Source organism: Equus caballus, chromosome 17 (genome assembly GCF_041296265.1).
Source record: "Equus caballus isolate H_3958 breed thoroughbred chromosome 17, TB-T2T, whole genome shotgun sequence".
NCBI classification, from domain to species: domain Eukaryota; kingdom Metazoa; phylum Chordata; class Mammalia; order Perissodactyla; family Equidae; genus Equus; species Equus caballus.
In genome coordinates, this window is record NC_091700.1 from 27877487 (window position 1) to 27901786 (window position 24300).

Genomic DNA, 24300 nt, shown 5'->3' on the forward strand with positions numbered 1-24300 from the left:
GGTGGGAGAGTAGGTCTGATCCAGGCTATTCTGTTGTGGCCAGAAGTGGAAGTCTTCCATTACACCTAGAATAAAGTCTGTGTTGCTTTCCACTGGCATCTACAACCTACCTGGTCTGTCTCCTGCCTCTCTCTTTCATAGCATGTTTCCCCACACCCAGTAAATTCTAGCCACACTGGACTTCGTTTTTCATCAGATGTGTCAAGCTCTTTACCACCTTGGGGACTTTGTGTTAGCTGCCTACCTGCGCTTCCCCAGATTTGTGCACAGCTGGCTCCTTGATGTTTCCTCTCAGTTCGATTGTTGCCTCAGAAGAGGTTTCCCCCTCTTTCCACGGTAACCCCTAGTCACTCTGTTTAATTTTCATCACAGCACGTTGCAGTCTCTACCTGAACTTCTTTATTTACCTGTGTATTTTCTGTCTCCTCACTATTGGATAGCTATGTTCCCACCTGGTTTGGAATAAAAGTTAAATGTTAAGTGATAACAATTAATATTATGTGTTAATTGAATGAGTGAATGAATAAATGAATAAAATAGGCACTGATTCTGGAAGAAGTTTTTCAAATTCCTCTTGGCAAACCTCAGTGGGGCATGAAGGAGCACTGTTATTTTTGCCTTAATAGTATTTTGATAAGGAATATTCTACAAAATAACACTTTTATATGTTTATGGTATAATGACTAACATTTTGTTCATCTTGATGCTATGACATTAAATTACTCTGTTTATAGAAAAAGATGATGCTATGTTCATTATCATATGAATATTATATTTTTGTTAAAATTCTTTAAAAATATATAGTCTGTGCTAATTCTCCATCACCGAGAATATGTAACTAAAACTAATGATATAACTTTGTTTTTGTTCTTACATGAAATGGATTTTTTAAAAAATGACATTTTATATCTTTATTTAACAGGAATGGTTTTTAGGAAAAGCATTACATGATGAAGAATCTACAATAATTCACCATTATGCCTTTTCTGAAAATCCTACAGTTTTTAAGTATCCGGACTTTGCTGCTGGCTGGGCCCTTAGTATTCCACTTGTAAACAAGTAAGGATTTATTCGTCTTGTTTTTTTTGGTATGTGGATCAACTTTTATTTCTCTGAGCTTTTAGTTGATGGATCTCAAGTGAGTTTTTCAGCCAGAGGCAGTATGCTGTAGAGTGGAAAGACCTGGAACAGGAGCCGGGCACCTGAGGGTTCTTGCTTCTGCTCCGTCACTTACTAGTCCCCTCAGATGGATTGCTCAGCCTCTCTGTATTTCCTCTTACTTGCCTGCAAAATAAAGTGAATAATAAATTGTGAGACTAAAGGAGGGCACATTCGTGCTCTGAAAACTCTGCACCCAGAAGTGTTACTGCTGTTGTCCGTGGACCTAGTTAGCTATAGGTATGACTTTGATCATCAGTAAGAAAATGAATCAGTCACATGCCTGGGGTTGGGAGTTGATGGCTGATTTTGTGCATGGGTATACGTGTTGAAACATAGGCTGGACAAGGAGGGACAGCGACCCGAAGGCACTGTAGATATTCATACCTTGCGATTTGTGTGTATGATCGCAATAGTGCTTTTTCAGATGTGAAAAGTGAAGATAATTAAATTGTAATTTGGGAGAAATATGGCTGTTGAGAGGCCCTTTCTTAATCTGAATACTTCAGATTAATTATTATGTATTTTTGTTCTTTAGATAATGGAAAGTTGATAAAGCTATTGTAGCCTGTATATCTTCAAAGATGAAAGGCTTTCTTTTATTTCTTATGTTAAGTGTGCTGTTTCTAGGATTTGGAGACTTGAAAAATTTTTTAGTCCATTGTAGATATACAAGGTAGTGGCTACCTTGTCATTTGTGGCTGGCCAAAACGTCTTGACTCCTCCCTTGACATTTGAAACGTCCTTTCAATGTAATACCCTCCTTCCCAATGTAGCATCCAAAAAGTGACAACAGCAACAGGACCCCTATGTTGTTCAGCCTTCCTTGCTACTAGGGAACCGCTATGTGAGGTAGGTTCCATTAGGAGATGGACCGTGGAAAATTCTTTTTGAGAACTGAGTTGGAGGAAGGAGACAATTCATGGGGGTCCATTTGGCTTGAGAGGTCATGACAGAGGAGGGGTCATTTGGGGGCTGGCAGCTGAGACAGTGGCTTCTTGATGTAGCAGCTTCCTGATGGTGGCAGAGGCCACACAGCTCCTTGACCACCCATTTCTGTGGCGTGAATCTGGGGGCTGTTCTTGGAATCTCAGCCTAGAGTCTCTGTATGCAGACATTCCAGTAATTCTGTGAGCCATCCATATGCCTAAGAAATGCACTTTGTGCTGAAACTGGCTAGAGTGGATTCTGTTGTCTCCAGCTAAAAACCTTGATCCGTGTACCCAGTCCTGTGACCGCTGGGCAAGGATGCTCTGTTCCCAGCCTCTACCAAGTGTGCCTAGGAGGATCTACACATTTTCCCTGCTCCATTCTTGGAAGGATGGGGCAGAAGGAGAGGGGAGATGAGAAGAGAGACTTGTCGCTCCCTTCTCACCCTCTGCTGCTTTGCCTGGCTCTGCTCTCTGTAGGGGTCAGGAGAACATGTTCTATCTCAGCAGCCCAGGGGCGTATTTATTCTCAGATTAATTAAGCTTGGATTTGCTGCAGCTTGAAGACCGGGAGCTCCCAGGATACTCTTTTCCCACTGTGTCCAGCAGCCTGTGTTTGGGGCCAGCTCAGCTACCTTTGTTTAGCCTGGACTCTTCAGACGCCATAAGTGGACATCCCAGGCTGAGGCACTGTTCCTTGTCCCTTCAGCGTTCTTCCCACCTCCCGCAGCAGCAGCAGGCTTCCTCTAGTTCATCCTCACCCACTCTTTGCTTCATAGCATGGAATTATTTGGGCTGGCCTCTCTACAGAAGTCCCGGGTGGCTGTAGTTTCTCTGACTTCAGATAATCTCTTCATAAGTCTGTTTCTCTCCCATTCCTTGGAGAACCAGCTAAGTCCTTTAAAAGAGAGACAAGTACAGCTATAACCTGTCCTGAGATGTGCTCGGAGTGCAGACAGTGCCTTTTTCCCCCAGGGCTATCGAGGAAATCAGTGGATTTGCAAAGACCCTGTACACAAGGCCAGGGACATAACCATTTCTCTGAAGCCAGTCTAACCTCCTTTCTCCATCCCTCCCTCCGATCCAGGAGGCCTCTCATCCTGGAGGGAGATCCTGGTCGTCTAGAGAGTTTCACCTTCCTTCTTCCTTTCCCAGTTTCCCCGTCTAGCAAGGACCTTCTTGGAGAATTCTTGATGCTGAATGAAGTTCACCTTTTATTGAGCTAGGTGTAAGAAGTAACCGTTAATTCTTACTTCCCTTTTGACTTGGTTTTTATACCAGGTGGATGGAAATGATCTGTCTTGGACATGTCTTTGACTCCTAGTATCCACTTACAGGACGGTTTGGTCCGACTCTTATTGCTTGGCATGCTGGCATTAAAGCATAACCTGTTCTGCAAGACCTCTTTGGTCTATGAATTCTGCTCTCTGGCCTCACTGCTCATACGGTGTAGAGGAACCTAAGTCCTGGCAGATTCTCTTGGCTCTGGCTTATGGTCATCTCATAACTACCTCCTTCTCCCCGTGTGACTTTCTGGCAGGGGCTTGTGAACAGGGGCTGCAGGTTCTGCAGATATTGATTGAGATCTTAGCCTTGTTCAGGGGAGACTTTGTGTTATGGATTACCTGGCATTCTGTAGAGGTAGTTCCACGGACACATGATTCTCTTCCTTCTTGTGTTTATGAGGTCATTGAAAACGCTGTTGACAAGTGCCAGCTTACTCCCTTCTGGTCAAGCTTAACAATATTTTCTACTGAGATATGGGAGAGAATTGAGGGCCTCACATCACTGCAGTAGAGTGTGTAGAGAACTATGGCTAAGGGAATTGGGCCCAAAAGGCTAATCTTTTGCATAAGTTCAGAAAATTTCCAGCACTTGCCCGGTAACTCCAACGTGATAGAGGAATGAGGCACCACTTAACCTTCTGCATTCAGTGTCTGCTTTCACAACACTGAACAATTACCGACAAACTGTGGGATGTTTGTAGTTAATTAATATCCATGGTCTTCTCCCTGCCTCCCCTCCCTTTCTCCTGCCAGCAAAAACAAAACAAAATAAAAATGTAGACTCTACCGTAGCACCAGATTCAAAATTCGAGTCGTCCTTAGACTGTATTTCCTTTTTCTTGTGATACAGACTAGTAATCAAACAAACAAAATGATATAACCCATCTAGCATAGCAACTCTCTTGTGTCCAGGATATATTTTAAAATGGCTTTCTAATAGGAGATTCTTATTTATTCTTTAAGAAACGGTATTATACTTAGAATTGAAGGAGGCGTAAAGTATCAGCCCCATCAGTTGCAAAGTTGGATCTTTCCAGTTGGTTTTTCCCAGTTCCAAGCTAATGTGCTGACTATTTTCTCTTGTTATTAGGAACTGTATCAGTTAGCATGCTGGATTAAGGGAATATTATTACTATAATTGGACGGTGATGTCTGTGGTTGGTTGATGCAGGAGTTCAGCAACGTTATTGAGGACGCTGGTTCACTCTTTCTCGCCTGCTTAGTATGCCACACTAGTTCATCCTAAATCTGGTTCCCTTTACGGTTTCAAGGGAATAAGGGCTACATTTTCTTGTTTATGCCCAGCAGTAGAGAACCTCTGTCATCATGGAATGTAAGGGCTTATCCTCTGTCTCTAGTTGGATCTTGTCCAGTTGAAATTGGTCGGTCAACTTCAGGCATGTGCCAACCCCTGGACCATTCACAGCTGCCAGGGAATTTCAGTGCTTTGGTTGGGATCAAACTGATTCTGACTCTGGAGCCTATTTATTGGGCTCAATAATGAATCAAAGTCAGAATTCTCTTAAGAAGAAGGAAGGGGAAGCTCTGTATTGTGGAGGCAATCAACATTGCCACTACAGGAATGTTGATTCCGTCTGTCACTTTGTGTTATTACAGGTGTTATTAGAGAACTCAGTTACTGGTTTTCTGTCTTGCTTTTCTACCCGCAAAACTCCTCTAGATTTCCTTCAATATCTTGCTCTGTTGACTGGCTCACAAGTGGGACTCTCGAAGTCAGCTCGGAGGTTTTCCTGTTATGGAGTTGAAGGGGCCCTATGTCTGTTACAAGTTTCCAGTCTAGCTAGTTGTGTCATTAGAATTGTTATTGGGACATGACTTAACACCTTCTAAAAATAGGAAAGCTGAATATCGAATGTGATATTTGCTGGGAACTGAATATTTAATGAGGAAATAGTCTTTCTAAGTAATTGGAATTTCTGGCCTTAATTGTTTTTTTGGCATTGTTGGTTTCTGAAATTAGCATTTGAAAAACCCTTGTGCTGTCTTGCTTGGTGTATAGAAAAATGAAATCTAGTTTCCACTACGGGGGACTTGCCTTTTCAGTGAGATGAATGCCCTGCATGCTTTTAGAAAGTGAGCATGTTTGTAGGGTGACTGACTTAGGCTCGCACTGTCACGTGAGGCTAACTCATCACAAGAAGGTCGTGAGGTGGAGGTGCTCACTCGGTTATGGTGGACTCCACAGGTGGCTAGACACAGCCACTGAAAAATGTCAGTGTACATATTTTTTTGTGCTCAAATCAGTCAGTGTCCATCTTAAAGAAGTTCTGTCAGTGGTCTTCACTTTTTTCCCCTTTGAAGTTTCCCCCAGAGAAAAATTTCCAAGAATTGAATGAGAAAGAAACTTAAAAAAGTCAAAACAAGTTGAAAGCATGTTTAGGGTAACAATTCAGAGGTGTTCATTGTCAATTAAGAAGGGGCCCGTGGAGCATGGCCATCTAACAATGGGTGTCACCTGCCATCAGATTCTGATCACCACTTTGTGTCCCTTGCCTGTGGCGATCAGCCCAGCTATGACTTTTTCTGTCTTTGGAGTCTGAATGTGGTCTGATCACAGTTTGAAGGCACTTGGCAGGAGTCCAAATTCCAAAGTTACCTTGATATAGTTTATTTATAAAAACTGGCTCCAGCCGAGTAGAATTCAAACTGGACAAAGCTCCATGCCAGGCCAGATTTTTTTCTCTTCCTATAAATCAAGACTGTGAGAACATAGTCTCTTTATGTATCCTCACAGACTCCTACTCTCAGGTCCGTGGGCAGCTATCGAGCAGGAATGTGACAGAGATTACATGGGGCTTCCTTTGAGGCCACCTGCCACCAGCCTACGTTAATATCAACCGCGAGACAAATGCTTTAGAACTAAACATAGATTATAACCTGTGTCCTCCTTAAAGTAAATTTTTAAGGAAATCTTTGTGGCTCAACCAGGCTAAAAACTCAGTAGAGATTTTTGAAATTTATTACTACTTTTCCTTTTTAAATTGCTATTCTTTCTTTGTAGTTGAAATATGTATTAGGAGGTTTGTAATTGAAACTGATAGTCTAGACTCCGGTCCTGTAACAAATATAGAACTGCATGGTATTTCGGTGGTCTTGGTGAGTATGCAGTTCTCCCTCACTCAGCTCGGAATCGAGGAGTACATTGCCTTCATCCCGAAGGCTCCTCGCTGAGTGCTCCTCTTGGCCAGGCATGGTGGGCAGTGCTGCTGATACACAGAAGACGTAGTGCAGAGAGGGACGTGTAGACAGCAGATTGTGATGCATGTGGTAAAGCTAGTGGGGCTGTGCTTCCTGCTCTGGGGGCAAAGGAGGTCTCCATTTATTCTGGTGGGCAAATCTGGGGAAGTTTCACACAGAAGGTGCCCCTGAGCTTGGTCTTAAAGAAAAGTTTGCCAAGTAAAGGTTGAGTACAGGCGCACTAGGCAGATGAGCAGCAGGCGAGAACAGCGGCGGGAGTGCTGTGGGTGTAGCAGGTGAGTGCTGAGAAGCTGGCAGTAGAGAAGGGCACGGTGGGCTCTCAGGCGGGGCCCAGGGCCTAGGTCTTTATTCTGCATTGAAACGAGCCAGTGAAGATTTTTTAAGCAAGAAAATGGCTTGAAATGAAACTGTTATTCTTCCCTGAAATGACACCCTCTCTCCCCTTAAAAACTCCGCAAACTGTAATTCACGTGGGTTATTAAAAGTAGGAAACGGAAAAGTAGTGATTTTTGTTTCTCTGTCATGCAGGCTTTTTTCTTTTCTTTCTCTTTCTCTGTCATAATTTAGTGTAAGGATTATCAGGAGTCAACAAACTTTGTGGCTTTTTTTTTAAGGAATTGAATTTATTGTATTGTAGTTTATGTGATTTGCCAGATGTTGAAATAATGAATGCTACGTTTGCAACATTTCCTGGTCAACAAATAATTGCATTTTCATAGTCCTTTGCCTCAAGAAAATTAAACTCATTTTTTATCTTAAAATTTGTGCTTTCGTCTGTTTTTAAACGTTAGAAAGTCTCAAGAATGTGTTATTCTTGTTTGACGCTTCTTCTGGTTTTAAAAAAAACTCCAATTGTCTCTGTTTTCTAGGCTTACCAAGAGGTTAAAGAGTGAATCCCTGAAATCTGACTTTACAATAGATTTAAAACATGAGGTATGTCATGGTTTGTTTGGTTAAAAGTCTTAGTAGTCTAGAATTGAGGTCTTTCGATGTAAAAGGTGTTTTGTACTCCCTCACAGTGTGGCCCCTGCCCGCAACCTGCATCTTCTCCCCACCAAGGTAATTCCACTCCAGTGAATTAGGTCCTTCTCTCTCTCTCTCTTTTTTTCTTTTCTGGTGAGGAAGCATATAGCTGAGCTAACATCTGTGTCCACCCTTCCTCTATTTTGTATGTGGGATGCCTCCACAGCATGGCTTGATGAGCAGTGTGTAGGTCTATGCCCAGGATCCAAACCTGTGAACCTCAGGCCGCCAAAGCAGAGCACACAAATTTAACCACTATGCCACCGGGCTGGCCCCTAGGTCCTTCTCTTTTAAGCTCATTTTAGTTATGTAGGTGGAGAAGGAGCAGTGATTCTTGATTCTCTTTTTAAAGCTAGGTGGATGGGTCCAGAGGTGGATTTCTAAAAACATGCAAAAATATCATTAAAAGTACCTCTGGTCTTATTTGGTGCTTTGGTTGGACATAAGCCTTCATCGTGTCTCTGTGCTTGGCCCTCTAGAGCAGAGTTAGCCAGTTGGTCCCAAGCAGGCAGCTGTGGCATGCCAGCCTAGACCCCAGCACCCCTGGCGTTTAGTGTTTAGTGGACATCTGTGATCAGTCACCGGGGAGGCATGTGGCAGGTGTCCCATCATTAATCACTCCTGAATTGTCATGAAGAAGATCTCTGTGCATTTCATTCCTGGGCATATCTGACTGCCTGAGACAGACCTGCCTTTCACACTGCCGGAACCTGTATCTTAGGACATTGGGGTCAATCTTGACATGTGACTCCGTCCAGCAGTGCTGGCAGCCTGCCAGGAGCAAAAGGGGCACACCTGTAGAGACTTTAACTTCTTGAGCATTTTTAAATGATGAAGTAACTTATTTTAAGAGAAATATGCATGTAAAAAATCATTCTTCTGTTCCATAAAAAGGAAAGAACGACTAGTTGAAAGCCAGGGGCTGCCTGGATGTTTTTAATTAAAAGTCTACTCTAGTATAGATGCCCAGGTTGGGAATCTATTGAACACTGAATACATACAAAAGAGTCTTTCTAACATATGCGAAAGGTATAAAGATCAAAGTGTCTGCGTAGTCACCACCTGGCTTAAGAGAGAGGACTTTACCAGTCGCCTGAAGGCTACCTGTATACGTATCTGCAGTAGTGTCGCCTTCCTTCTCACTAGCGTCAACACTTTCTTGAATTCTCTCTCTCCTTTTTCTTCATATTTTACAAGCTACAAATGTATCTGAGTAATGTATTAGGTAGTTTTGCATCCTTCTGGGCTTTGTGTAAACAGAATTGTACTGTGAATATCGTTCTAATTTGAAACTCATCCGTGTTGATGCGTGCAGCTCTCCTGAACAGATTTTCACTTTCTGTAGCAGTCTCTCCTATGACAACACCACATTTATTTATCCATTCTCCCGGCAGTGGGCTTCTGGGTTACTACTGGTTTTTTGCTATTACAGTAATTGCTTATATGAGTATTTTTAACGTGTCATAATGATCATCTGCAAGAGTTTCTCTAGGACAGAGGCTTTTAAACTGCTTTTTGACTGTGACCCACCTTAATAAATTTTTCATTGTGACCCAGTATATTTGTGTGTACTGTTTTGTCTTGTTATTGATTTCTAACTTAGTATTATTGTGGTCTACATAACAGTGTTGTGAAATATTTTTAGGCTTTATGGCCTAGTTCATGTCACTTTTCATAAATGGGAAAAAGGATGTGTATGGTCTAATTTGGGGGGCATAGCATTCTTTTTTATATTTATTGGATTAAAGAAGAAATAGATTTAATCCAATAGGTCAGTCTATTAAAGCACAATTAATGATGTGAGTTTTAGGTGTTTTATTTCCTTCCGTCCTTCTTCTTTTGTTTTGTCTGTTTGAGCTATCATTTACTGAGGGAGGAATGTGAAAATCTTCCATAATAATGGTGGATTTGACAGTGTTTCCTTGTGGAACTGCCAACTCTTGCTTTTTATACTCTGAGACTATGTTAATTAGATGCATTCAAGTTTAGAATCGTTACATCTTCTTAGTGAATTTGTCTTCATCTCTAGTAATGTTCTTTGCCTTAATGTTTAATTTGGAGATATGAATCTTTCTATACTAGCTTTCTTTGATGTTTGCTCCATAATTGTTTTTCATCTTTTTCTTTCAATCCTTTTTGTCCTCATATTTTAGATGTCTCTCTCTTAAAGAGGATGTATCTTTTTTCTCCCAGATAAAGTGACAATCTTTATCTTTAAAGTAAATAGCAAATTTACATTTATGTTGATCATGATTACTAATATATTTGAATTGATTTCTAGCACTTTATTTTGTCGTTTCCCTCCCATTTTTTCTCTTTAAAACTTCCTTGTTATCTTTTGTTTTTTTTTTCCTTTTTTATTCCATTTTTTTCCTCCTTTGCTATTTTGAAAGTTCAATCTCTATGTCTGTGCCTTATTTGTTATTTTAAATATTTTAACATGTATTCTTAACCTCACAATGGCTGATTAATCAATATCCTGAAAGTTTAGGAGCCTTAGAGTAATTTAACTCTGATTATCCAATTACCAATTCATATGCTCTTGTTGTTCAGTACTTTTGTTCTGTCTTATTTTTAATCCTGTAACTTAAATAGCACCATTACCTTAGCAGTTAACATTGATATTAACTTAACCATGTCTGTACCAGTGTCTTTGCTCCCTATTCCATCTTGCTTCTAAGACTTGCCAGCCGAGATCATTTTTATTCTTCCTGAAGTATATATATCCTTTAGAATTTCCTTTAGTGAGGTGGTGTATTCTTTCCTCTCTCTTTAAAAGTATTTATTTCAACTTTGTTCTTGAAGCCTAGTTACACTGTATCTATAATTCTAGGTTGTCAGTCATTCTCTCTCATCAGCATGGTGTTACTCCACTATGTTCTGGTTTCTGTTAAAGCTGCAGTGTTAGGAAAGCAGCTGTCAGTCTAATGTGGTTCCTTTGTAGGTAATCTGTCATTTCTCTCTGCTTGCTTTTAGGATTATTTCTTTGTCTTTGGTATTCTTCAGTTTCACTAGGAAATGTCTAAATGTAGACTTTTTTTTTCTAATCCTGCTTAGGATTCACTGGCCCTTTCTATAATATGATTGTTATGCAATTTTTGGAAATTCTCAGCCATTGCCTTTTCAATTATTTCTCATCCTCATTCTCTGTTGTCTCCTTCTGGAGCTTTAGATGTAGGCTAGGGTCTGAACTTTTACATTTTCCATCTCTATTTCTTACTGTGCTACTTTTTAGAGAATTTTGGAGGCTTCATCTTTTAGTTCTCTAATTTCCTAGTAGCTGTGTTTAATATTCTGTTTATCCCAAACATTAAATTTTTCATTTTAATTATGTTTTTCGTTTCTAGAAGTTCTAGTCATTTCTTTTTCAAATTTGCTTTCCTGTTTTGTAATATCTTTTTAATAAAAATTTTGCTTGTTTTAAAGTTTTTCTTTATCAAAATATATTAAACATAGTAATTTTATAGTCTGTGTTTGATAATTCTAGCACCTGAAGTCATTTGTCTCTGGTTAAGCTGTGTCTGCTGGCTCTTGCTCATCAGCTCATTTCTTTGTGCTTGCTGTGATTTTTCTGAGTACTCTTGCTCCTTTGGAACTTTATCTGAGGCAGTCCTCTGAGTCCTGTATTAAGGTTGTGGGTTCCTCAGTAAGGATTTGCATTTCTTTTGCCTGCTGCTGGAGGGTTATACTGACTCAGCCGCTTTGAATTACTCTGTTTGAGGTGTTTTGGACCATACAGATGACAGATTAGGGAGGCCTGCCTTTTGGTTACAAAATCTCAGAGATTGGAGATGATTTTTCGCCTCCATCTGGCTTCAAGGTCCCAGCTTTGTGTGGGAGTCTGCTGGTCGACACTCCGCACCCTGCGTGGTTCAGAGGCTTTATTCTCTGAACTCCTGTCAGACACTCAGCATCACCAGAGTTCGTCTGGTACCTGCTGGGGAAAACCACCCTTGAGGCCCTTTCTCCCAGGTTCTCACTTTCGCATTTTTGTCCTCACAAGTTCCACACTTTTTTGCCAGTTTAGCAATACTTTTAAAATGATTTTAAAGGTATTTTATCCAATATTTTTAGATGTTTTTAGCAAGTTGGTTAGTCAGGTTACCCACTTACAATACTACAGGAAACCAGAGTCATGATAATACTTTCTTTCCTCTTTCTCTGTGATGTGTTAGAATCTCTGAAATAGCTTCCCTAAAATTGCTTCTGACAACTTTGAAATAGCTTGGAGGTTAGAATATGGATTCTTAATTAACTGTTTATTGTTAATAAAAGATTAGATTGCTCTGCATGGAATTACTATTTTTATAAGTAAAAAAAAAAACCTATTAAGTATTGACAAATTGATGTGGTGCAGTCTGATACTCTAGAGAAGGTGTGGTCTGCTTTCCCTGGGGATGTTTCATACCTTCATTTGCTTGTGGTGTTGGCTGAGTTTTTTCACTCATTGCCAGTTTCCTGTCGTGTGGCAGATTGCTCTCTACATCTGGGACAAAGGCGGTGGACCTCCCCTGACTCCAGTGCCTGAGTTTTGTACAGATGGTGTGGCCTCCTCCTGCGCTACCACATTCCATTCTTTTCTGCCACTTTGTGTAAGTAATGGGAGAACTTCCTTGTGTATCAAAGGAAATGTACGTGCTGTGCGTAATGTTGTCCTGGTGTTTACGTAGTGTAAAAAAATCAACATCTGCTACGTGCCAGGTAAGAACCATATGTCGTGTTTCTACTGATAACAACCCTGTAAGGTAAGCACGGTTGTTATCTATTTTCCACTCCAGAAGAGAGAGGAGCCAAGAAGGGCAGGACATGAGGCCTCTGACCGCACGCGCGTCTCCCCCCAGAGCCTTTTAACGCCTGCCCCAGTGCTGCAGTGCCAGTGCGCCCAGGTCATTTCTTTTGTTGATGATGTAGCACGAGTCTACTCGAATTATCTTTTCCATTTCCTAGAAAGTGACTTCACACATTTCCCATTATACCTAAGCCTTCTCCTCAAGCCCACCCCTTTACCCTCTCAGCTGGTGACCCTGCTTGTTCTCCCCTGAGACTGTCCAGAACTTTTGAACTTACTTGTTGTGGCAGACCCTTGATCCAGTCCCCAGGATGAGCCCAAAGCCCCTGAAACTCACTGGGATGTTTACAGTTCTTCTTTGTAAGGTAAAATATATTCACCACTCTCAAATGTTGTCTGTTGTTTTCAAGTCAGTCACGCAGAAGTCTGTGTGTTGCATTTTCACAGATGATATATGTACACACACATGCATACACACACACTTTGCAACAGTGGGAGAGACTCTGTAATGCTTGCACAGTTCCTGAGGAGGAAACCCTGTCTTTCTAGACATGCTTGCTGTTCTTTAATGCTCTTTTAGGGAATCTGAAGGAGTTGACCTCCTAGTGCCTTGAGTGACATGACAAAGCTATGTTAGATGTCACTGTAAACCAGCCCCAAATGGTCTAGGAGTCATGATTGAATATTATTACAGACCTAAGGCAGGTGAAAAAGGGGTCAGAACCACCCCCCCGCCACCCAATGAAGCAGTCCATGGCCTTGAGTTCTCCACTGATCCCTCCATGGGCCCCCTTTCATCAGAGTGATCAGCCTGGGCTGGAGCCAGCTCAGGGCTCCAGGGCCCCCAAGGTGTTTGAAGTAATCCTGCCTTTGGCAGAGGACAAATGTTGCTAACAAACGTTGCTGTAGCCTAGACTTGGGTGGACAGTAGAGGGGCCATAAAAATACTGTAAACATCGAAGTAAGGCTGGGCCCATGAAAGAGACTCGTCTCTTATTTTGCACGAAAGCATCCCCCTGTTTTTCTCTCTTTGTCAACCTCTTCACCAACTGGCAAAAGGAAAGAGAAGGAAACTAACATTTATGGGGCATCTATGATGTGCCTCATAAGTAGTAGTAATAAAAGCAGTCTTGCTGGTGGTTACTATTCCCATTTTCTAAATAAGCAGTCTGCAGTTCAGAGAGCTGAGGAAACTGGTCCAAATGACGCGCGGCGAGTGAATGGCAGAGCTGGGTCCAGGCACAGGTCCAGCTAACGTCAAAGGCTTTCTTGTCAGCTGAAGTACAGTTCCTTTTTTCCCCCAAAACTTAATCCTGGAAGTAGGTTTGGTATTCCTGGCATTGGTAAATCTGAACTCTGGAGCTTCTGAGATCTAATGTGGGGGTGACGTTAAGGTAACATTGACTCATATGTGCATGTATTTTTTCTTGTTTTTTTTAGGGAAATCCAGTGAAGAAGGAGGATATTTTTGTTGCAGTAAAAACATGCAAGAAATTTCATGGTGATAGAAGTATGTTTCGGGTTATTCATTTTTATTAAACTTGTAAAATCTGAACTGCCTTTTTTAAAAAGTACAAACCAGATATAAACTCAAGAAAGAAATAATGACACATATGTTATTGAAGTGAAAGCAATTATTTAATCATTTTGCTTCATTGTACCACTTCAGTCACCACTGTCAATTAGAAAAGACAATTTCGTATTGAAATATGAATGGTCATAGCCCTTCTAAGTGCTGTTTAGAGCAGTATTTTTAATTGGAAATGGAAAAGCTCAGCTGTAGCAAACTTGTGACAATATGTGCATAACAATCCATGAGCAAAACAATGTCCTATTCTGTTCATGCACAGTCTCTGAACCTTATGAAGAATATTAGAGGGGATTTCAAGGTAACAGAAAGCCAAAAAAGAATGTTTCCTTGAAGGCTGTTCCTTCTTTATACATTTATTTCAAATGCACATGTTGGACTTTTAAATAAAGATAAGTATTTACTCATGAATAGATATATTGGAGAAAGGAAAAAGTTGCCTTCCGAGCAGTGGTCCCTTCTTAGGGAAATCCTGGCTTGCAGATGAACCTTGTTTTTTTTCGTTTTTTGTGTCATGATAGGATTTTACTAAGTTATGGTGATAATGTTTTAAAAAAAAGCCTGTTCTAAATATAAGTAGACATAATTTCTCTCTTTTTTTCACCTTATTTCAAGCAGAGCTTCTCTGACATTGAAAATTAGACAGTCTTTTGCATTTTCTAATTTTAGCCTTTTAAAAATTTTTTTCTTGAAATGACTGTCGATTTCACCAAGAGTGTGGTGGTTACATAGGAGAGATTTCTAAACCAGCTGTCGTTTTTGTGGGATTGCAGTTATGGGGGAAGTTCATTTATATAATTTATGTGATATTATGATACTTTCAAATTATATTTTAAGGGGGAACATATTTTCTAAATAAAAGAATATTTGGGATTAAAGTTTTGTCTAAGACATTGACATCAGTTAAAATCTGGTTGTAATCAACAATATCTTAAAAGTCCATTAACTATAAATCTTCATGGTTACCTAAAATAGTCACATTAAGTTCTAAGTCCTATTAAATCAGCCTAAATAAATATATGCCTTCATTATACAGTGAGTCCTAAAATACTTTATAGAATCAAATCAATGTAGCAGTTAAAATAAAATTTTCATTTTTCGCAGATTTAACCTAAATTTAATATCCTTTTGCTTTTTTCGTAATCTGAAAGGGTTTTGTGGGACAATTTTTGACAAATAGCTTGTACAAAAAAGTATCCAGGGAAATGAACAAAGCTGCTTTTTTTTTATGGTAAGCAGAAGTGTTTGAATTGATTTACTTGTTCTTGAAGCTGCACTTGGAGTAGTAATTGTTTTTATTGATGCTAAGAACGGTGGAGGTGGTGGTATTTTCTCTTTTGAAACACATTTTTCAAGTGACAATAAAGCAGTAAAATTAGAGTCTGTCCCTGTTGTATTTTTATATTCTACAGAAATGAAAAAAAAGCTTGCTAATTTTAATTTAGTGATTTTGAATAATCTAGTTTATTGCTTTCTTATTTGTATAAGTTTGAGATAATCTCTTCAGATAGCCATCAAATGCCTTTATATTTGAATTTTGAGCCAACGTTCTTTACAAATTACAGAATCTTACAAGCCTGTCAGGAGAGTTAAAACCAGTCCTCCCAAAGCCAGCTGCACTGATTTGCTGTTACTAGTTTGGGTCTGGGGTCACTGACGCCTGAGACCTAGAAAGTGTGGTGGGGCTTTCACAGTTGGGTTTCTGAGACAAGCCATTTTTAAACTTGGACGTGTTTGTTTGAAAAGGTAGTCTAAGGCGGCAGGATATTAGGGACTTTGATGTCCATTTTGTTTGATGGAAGTGACGCCTGCCAGGCCACTGGGCTCTGCTCCTCCTTTTGGAAGTCTAGTCTAGCCACTGTTTGGCCCAAAGAATTATCCGATAATCATATTAGTTACAATGACAGTGCCACAGTAACTGCTTCTAACTGCCAATCTTTTACATTTTCTGGTGTGTTTTTCACATACATTCTATCATCTAATTTCATGTTGGCAATTCCTTGTGATGTGATAATTAATGTATTGACGTGATACTGTAGAGAAAGCTGAGTATGGGGTGACACAACTGGCCCAAGTTCTTGTAGACTAGTGAGTAAGGGAGCTGGTATGAGGGTTTTCTGGCTGCAAGTCCCAGATTGTTTCTGCCAAAGCACAGCTATACTGTAATCTTGGATGTATTACAAACCTAACATTTGATAAATAGTATTTGGTATTCATGTTGACGCTCTGCTATGCTCAAGGTCAGTTTTGACTTGAAAGAAGCTGTGAAAGCAGGCTTTTTATTTTCAGTAACAATGGAGATAGCCAGGAATTGAAATCCACAGATGACATACATCAAGCTGGGAATTTGGGCTGCCACCCCTGTCCAAGCAGACTACTGCTATAGTCAAGAAGAATACGTGGGCTGGGATGTTTTTCTTTTCTCTTTTTGCTTTCCCATTGCACTCTGTGGTAGAAACACTTGATGTTACAAAGGCCAAATGACAATGAAGGAAAAAAATAGACAAGATTGTATTTCTCTTTGAAAAATTGAGAGTCAGCTGTACTGTTAGTGACTTGTGAGGTATCAGAGTCTCCCTTGTGGGTGCACTGCCCCGGCTACTGGTTAGAAATGAACACTCGTGATGGCCCCCACTCCTCACTCCTTATGGTCTGGACCACCTCTAGGATAAGAGTCAGTGATGGAACATTCTGTTCAAGGCTCTAGTCAAGGCAAAGGAATATATACATTGAACTCATTTTTCATACTCTCCTGGAAGAAAATTGATAATAAAGCCAAGTTCCAAAATTAAAAAAAATTATTTTACATCTTGGACTTTTGCCTAACAGTGAAACAAACGTTTATGTAACTGCTTGTATGTGGATTCCGATTTAAATGAAATAATGCATTCTTCGGACACAGTTAGCAAAAATATAGTCTATCTTTGGGCTTAAGAAAGAAATACTTACTGACACCGTTGAAGCAGGAACACTCTCTGAGATGCAAGCAGTTAGTAGAGTTTTAAAGAAACTTTAAAAGTATTATATAAAGTGATGAATTGGGCAAAGCATGTACAATTATATTTAAGCAAGGAAAAGATCTCTGTAGTTTTAATATTCAGCTTGATCACTTCCTCTCTTGGGTTATGTCTTTTTGCTTGCGTGACATGAGCGGTCAGAAAATGTTCAGAATTGCATCATTTTGCCGTGCAGTTCCCGTGCATGTCTCAAGTATCTCGCGCCAGCCACTGTTTTTGTTCCTCAAATGGTAGGTTGCGAGATGCTTTCCTCCTGCAGTCTCCCTCTAATTAAAGAGGTTAAATTGCTATTTGCTCAGCCTTCAGTTCCTTTTCACAGCTTCCTGAGCTCCTAAAAATAAACACTTTATTCCTTTCAGATTAAAAAAAAAACACCCTGTTTGATACCTGTACTGCAGTGATCTGGTCTAGAAGAGGCAAATCTGAACAAATTTATTCAAAAGAGTCTGCGGTAGCTGTGTCCTCTTTGATCAGAGAGGCTAACCTGTACTGGGTAGTCTGCTGATTGAAAACATGAGGTTTGAATTAAAATGCAACCAGATGGAAGGCTACCCTCTGTGTTAAATGAAGTGATTAGATTAATTATTAAAGAGAGGAAGTGAGGCAGATGTTGTCTAGTTCAGTTCTCCCCCTGGCTGTTGAACAGCCGAAGATGTTCCAGACTGCCCTGAAATGTTTTAGATCCACCATGCCGGATGCTTTTCGGGCTTATATGCATCTCCTCTTTAAAGGCAGGCAGTATAGCACACTCCTGGTGTGTGTGTCTAACCCTCTCTTGAGAACAGAAGAGCAACCGAGGATTTATTTTGTGGTCATTGACTTGGATACTGAGACAAACAGTCCATTTGTCACTAGAAAATAGCGGATTCCTTAAAATCAAAAGAGTCATTCACATTTGATTGTGTGGTAGTTTTTGTACAGTGTTCAAGTGTCAAGTTCATTTACATTTGTAATCAGAGTTTTGCATGTAAATTCACCGGGGGTAAAATTGTGTGTTCTGTGTCGCGTAGCGAGACACATCTCCTCCTGCTTCGAGTCTGTGAAGCCATGTTGAAGATTTCTGCCATCTGTGCAGTGGGGTTTTTTGATACTACAATTTTTACTTTGCTCCAATTTTAAGTTATCTTGTGGCAAGCCTTCTTGAAAGAGGCATTCACTATTGTTTTATTATGTGTTAGAAAGTCTGCTTTTCTTTATTGAGAATGAGATGATAGATCATCTAACATATTGAAAGTATTTTCTCAAGGTTTATATCTTTAGGAATATAGTGCCTCAAGACAATATAAAATATTTTATAAAGAATAGAATGAATTCAGTTCAGAATTCAAACAGTGCTAGTAACATAGACCAATATTTTTAAAGTTTTAAGTAATTTAGAATCAACCTTGGTTGAAAATAAAGCCTTCATCCTCTGGCGTAGAAGACCAGCCTTAGCTTTAAATTCTTTCTGGCTAGTGGACGCGACAAATGCACAGGAATTCGAGTGATGAGGGACAGATGATACAAACTGTTGAGTGCTTTAGTACTATAGAATCGTAATACTTGACTGTGTTAAACTGTTGTCTGTTTTTAATTGATTGGTAATGGTGGTACCAGTCTTGTACCAAAGGATGAATTGCGGTCATGAATAAAACATTCCTTTAAACTAGTTCCACAAATAGCTGTAGGCCTTTTGTTGGAACTCTTAACAAAATTCCATCTTCATTCAGCTATTTATTGAGCACTTACTACATCCCAAGCACTGTACTAAGGGGTTGGGGAATGAATCAGATAGTAATTCTTACCTTTATTCAGTGAAATTTCTGTTTCCGAAGAAAACTGAAAGCCAGTGATCAGGTAGGGCAAAGAGCTAACTCACACTCGATTTTGCTTTTAATATCATTTAAATCATTTAGTTGAGAAGAAACTCCTATATAACATATATGTATGAAAATAAAGCCGTTAGAAGAAACAGGAACTGAAGGCTGAAGGCTGAGGAAAGTGAACAGAGTCTGCACAGCCTGCAGGACCGAGCGCTGGGCCCGAGGGGCGTTCTGTCCTTTCCTCACAGCCCCTTCCAGCGTGATGCCGTGGGGAATGTCTCACCCAAGAGAGGGAACAGTTAGTGGCTGCAGCCTGCAGGGAGCCCTTCCTGGGTGGGTCCTCCTGCTGACTGTGTGCAAAGCAAATGGCCGCTGCAGTGCCAAGGCTAAGATTTGTGCTGTGCTGGAATTTGGAAGAAGGACAGAGTAAGGGTTTTTTTTTCTTTGTTTTCCCCTCAGCAACCATATCTGTTATTTACTGCATCTTTGTCTGTTTTGACATAGAGAAATCTTTATATCTGCCTTTTTTATGGTTGCAGAAAAATTGTATTTTAATGTAGAAGAATACTATTTATTGGTTTAAAATAGGTAGTTTGGAGGTTATTATAGCAAATGTCCAGAATTCGTAGGTCTATTTCTTTCTTAAAAGCTGATGAATAATGGACTATAAAATGGTACACTTTTGTATTTCATAAACAAGGGCTGTCTGAGTTTGAATCCGAATTTATTGACTTGCATAGCTAAACGCTTAAATTTGGCATTGCACTGGCAGTTTTGCATATGTTTATTTTTGGGGGGGGTTGGGAAAAAGGAAAAGATAAATGATCTGATAAAGTCACAAAATATTGACCTGAAGATTTGGTTCATCAGAGTCGAGATTCTTAATTTAAGAGGGTATAAGATCTAGATATGATGATCTTTTCTATTAAAACAACAATAGAAATCCTTTCTTCTCTTTAGAATTTAGAGATGCACAGACAGTAACTTGAGAAAAAAGTATAGAAGAAAATAATGACTTGGATAGTTGGTCAAGTGAATTAATATCCAGTAGCAATCAGGCAGAATTCTGTGTCAGGTGTGGTGACAGAGCTACCTCTGAGCATCTCCCCCCAGGTGCAGAAAACCAGGAAAGTTTTCTGTTGTTTGTGTGTATTGTATTAAAGCAATTTATCTGCTAATGATAGAGTTTTAAAATCTGCAGTGGTTCTCAATCTTATTTCTCCCACATTTTCCAAAAGTGCGACACAATAATACCAGTCATCATATGCAGTGATTCTCCAGGCTCATGCCCTTTAGAGGGTTGGGTGGTCCTGTTTGAATCTTCGGATGGGGATGTGTGTAGTTTGAAGAGGTCCCCTCCCCTACCGCCACCATCATAGGGGAGCCAAATTTGCGTCTCGGCTAGAACCACAAAGAATATTCCAATCCTTAGGAGTAATTATATTCCCCACCCCCACTAAAAAGCATTTTAAAAAGTCTAGTTGTGAATTTTAAGTGAAATAGCCTATTGGGAAAAGAGAAAAATTAGTTAAAATTAATTTAAACTCATAATTCGACCAGAAAATTGATCATTATGTGGAAGCAAGTGTGTTTATGATGAGGGATGAGAGGTGCTTGGCTCTACAGTGTGTTGAAATGTCTCAGGAAGAGGGTTTCATTCTTGTGCTGCCAGCAACAGCCAACTTTGGCGTTTCTCAGGGTAAAGAAGCAAGCTCTAGGTCTTGGGACGTCAGAAGATCTCTTCCTTTACACGTGACTTTGCTGTCCTTTTGAGATTCCAGGCTTCCCCATATAACTGCCTCTCTCCATTTTTCAGTACCCATTGTAAAGCAGACGTGGGCGGGTCAGGCAAGTCTCATTGAATACTACAGTGATTACGTGGAGAGTTCCATTCCTACAGTAGATCTGGGCATTCCTAACACAGATAGAGGTGAGTCCTTGATTCTTGCTGCTACTCTTATTCAGAATGTCCATTATGTAAATACAGTAAAATTAAGATAATAATGAAATATTTTATAAATACTATGAATTTTGCCTTATGTAAGTTTTTTTCCTTCCTCCCCCCCCAACACCTTTATCCACGGATATGGACTGATTGCTTCAGATTAAGAGCTGCTTTATAAGCACTAAGAAAGGTTGTAAGTTTTTGGTAGGTCATACTGATATGACTGAGCACATGACAATTATGATAGAGTTTGACAATAGATTTCTCCTACCTTCATAATTCATCATGGCCATAATGGAGTGTGCAAAGTTAATTTTTCATCTTCCCATACAAAGCTTCTCCTCTTTTAATGTTAGCAATTTAACCAGCCAGGATTGTTATTCGAGCTGTGTGCCAGCCATTGTTAGACACTGGGGAAATAGGAATGAAGCCAACAGCTTCTGTCCTCATGAAGCTTGTGGACAAGCTCACATATTGTATGTGCCTCTGAGTAGCACTTAACCACGTTCTACACTGGTTGTATGTAGTATGAGCTCCATGATGTGTGTGTGTGTGTGTGTGTGTGTGTGTGTATATGTATATATATATTTAGCCATGTATGTTAGTATTTTAATTAGTAAATTGTTGGAAGTACACCTGCTTTTCTCTTCGGATTTCAAGCTTTCTACTTAAAAACATTTTTTGTTTCAAAAAATGGAAGTAGAAAATTGGCCACCTCATCTTCAGCTGCTCTTTGTTCATCTTAATTTTTATCTGGTGTTTCTGCCACGTTTTTTCTTTAGTTTTCTGGTTCCCCAAGCCCTTTTATGAATAAAAATAAAAAGTAGTAAGTTGACTGTCTTGTTCTATCAGGTGGTTTATCTTGATTATCTTCTGGTAATATCACTCATAATGCCTTGATTGATAAAGTACAAGTAGAATCAGGTATGCCATCTGTAGTGATCAGTTGTTCTGACGAAGTTAAATTATTACTGAGTCTGTCTGTTGCTGTCTGTTTTGGAAAAATGATTTTAGATTGAATTTTCTTTTTTTGGTTAATTTTGCTTTTTTTTACTTCAGTTTAGGTTGGCTTTAATAATCATTTATTTATTCATGTATTCCTTATTTGATTTCTTAATTTATTTTTAGTCTGACCTTATTATTGCTCATGTTTATAGTCTACTTTATTCCAAGAGGAATTTGAGATGGCTGTCAAAAGTGCATACCATAATGGCTAAAAATACATAAAGAGATCAAGAATAATGAAAATAAAGGTCAAATTGAGTGGTTTAATATTAATTAATTAATATTAATTTGTTCTCTATTGTGTTATGAAATATTTTGTTGAAATGAAGATCATTTTCCTCTTTATCAGTTGAATTCTCTTCCCAAGCATTTTATTCTTATCTTAGCCCCACCATTTTCCATTAAAGCATTGACATTTATCAGTTGGCATCTGAAGGACTGTGACCCTGTCTCATCAGCACTGTATCTTTAGTGGATATCCTAGAACCTTCCACAGTACCTGGCATGTAAGAAACTTAATAGCAAACATTTACAGAACAAATGAATGAGGGTGTAATATTCTATTTTTGCATCGTTTCCCTCTGGTTGTGATGCTTGGGGTTCTAACAGTTCCTTCAGGATAAGTATATCTAGGGAAAGATGCTGGGCTTCTGTAATTTCTGTGAGGCTTACAACTTTCTTGTTTGTCTGGCACGAAGATACTAGTGCTGTCTCTGCCTCAAAGTGACTGTGTGTAATTCCCCTCATCTCTCTAGGCCTCGTTTCTTCATGTGTGAAATGAATCGTTTAGACTCATAATCTCTAAAGTTCCCACTGGTTCACTCTGTCTATGAAAATTAGAAAAGGCTAATTTTTAAAATTTCAAATTATTAAGGTGCATGTCAGCATTTAAGCTTTTACTTTTAAAACTTTAAAACTAAAAAAAAACATGATTTAAAATGAATTATATCTATTTTAAAGAAAATAATACATTGTAAGTTTTCTTCTCACCTTTCTTAGGTCATTGTGGAAAGACATTTGCCATTTTGGAAAGATTTTTGAATCATAGCCGTGACAAAATAGCATGGTTAGTCATTGTGGATGATGACACCTTAATAAGGTAAGGAATCATTCTCATCCCAAGGTGGCTTTAAATTCTGCATATAGTCACATTCAGAGACTGTGATGCTTACTTCTGCCTCTGGCCAAGATGGAATAACAGGGACTGGATCTATCCTTACTTCTGAAACAACCCCCAAGAGGGCAAAATATATGAAATGTGGATTTTTAAGACACTGGACATGAAGCAATAAAGGGCAATGATTTGTGAGACACATGAAGCAGATGAGGTGAGTCCTGCAACTGCCCCAGCCAACTGTCTTATGAAAGTGTCCAGGTCACTGCTCAGGGAGGGGAACCCAGGTGGAACCTGGCCAAGTCCTTAAGTTGAAGTGATGAATTTGAGAGTCTGGGAGACCAGAGCCATTAGGGTTTGCAGGACAGAGCACTGGAGAGGAGAGAGCTGCACAGAAAGAGAACACTGGGGATCTGTGGAGGCTCTCCGTAAGAATTCAGTAGAGTACTTATTGGTGCATATGTGTGAGGAAACTACTGGAGGCTGGGGAAAGAACCAGTCAAAATGATTAGAAGGAGTTGTGCCCAACACTCTTGCGCAGAGCTGAGTATAGTACCTGTTCCCACCAGCCAGACTGGAAAACCCTTGGTTCACAGGGTATTGGGTAGAATATGCAGAAGAATCTTTCTTTAATAGTGGGAGATGGCTAACCCTGGACTAAACACTGTTCCAGTCCTGCCTAACAAATCTTAAAGGCAAGACCCCAAAAGGTTAAATAGCTTCCTAGTAATTAGCCTGCATCTGAGAACAAAGCTCAAGAAGATTTATAAAAACACCAAAAGATCCAGCACCCAGCAAGGTAAAATTCACAATGTCTGGCATCCATTCAAAAGTTACCAGGTGTGCAGGAGCAGGAAAATTCACCTATAATGAGGAGAAAAATCAGTTGATTGAAATTGTCCCATAAATGATACAGTGTTAGAATTAGCAGGTATTAAGTTGTTACTAATAAATAGTTAGTATAACTCTATTCCATATGTTCAAAAAAAAAGACTTGAAAGGTGTAAATAAGACTGATTGAACTTCTAGGGATGAAAACTACATTGTGTGAGGTGAAAAATCCACTGAATGGGATAACAGCAAATTAGACGTTGCAGAAGAAAGTATCAGTGAACTCGAGGACATTGCATAGTAACTATCCAATTGAAACACAAAGATAAAGAAAAAGGAACAGAGCATCACTGAGCTGTGGAACAATTTCAGGTGGCCTTTATATATGCAATTGGGAGTTCCCAAATCAGAAGGGACACGTGACAAATATTTAAAGAAATATTTTCCAAATTTGATGAAAACTATAAACCCACAGATCCAAGAAGCTCACTGAATCCCAAGCACAACTGTGAGCATCAAAGCAGAGCACAGCCACCTCCAGGAATGATGTCCTTTTCAGCAACATTTGTGCAGCATTTATTGCATCTGTAACTG

The 24300-nt window shown here is 39.6% G+C and overlaps 1 protein-coding gene across 1 annotated transcript in view; it reads left to right on the top strand.

Moving 5' to 3' along the window:
* Positions 1-24300, top strand: part of B3GLCT (beta 3-glucosyltransferase) — a 95502-nt gene that overhangs the window by 46038 nt on the left and 25164 nt on the right. Inside the window, exons 7-12 of the mRNA XM_023621482.2 lie at positions 923-1059; positions 7462-7525; positions 12088-12207; positions 13845-13914; positions 20628-20741; positions 22761-22860. Coding sequence (XP_023477250.1) covers positions 923-1059; positions 7462-7525; positions 12088-12207; positions 13845-13914; positions 20628-20741; positions 22761-22860 — 605 coding nt within the window. The remainder of the gene's footprint in view (positions 1-922; positions 1060-7461; positions 7526-12087; positions 12208-13844; positions 13915-20627; positions 20742-22760; positions 22861-24300) is intronic.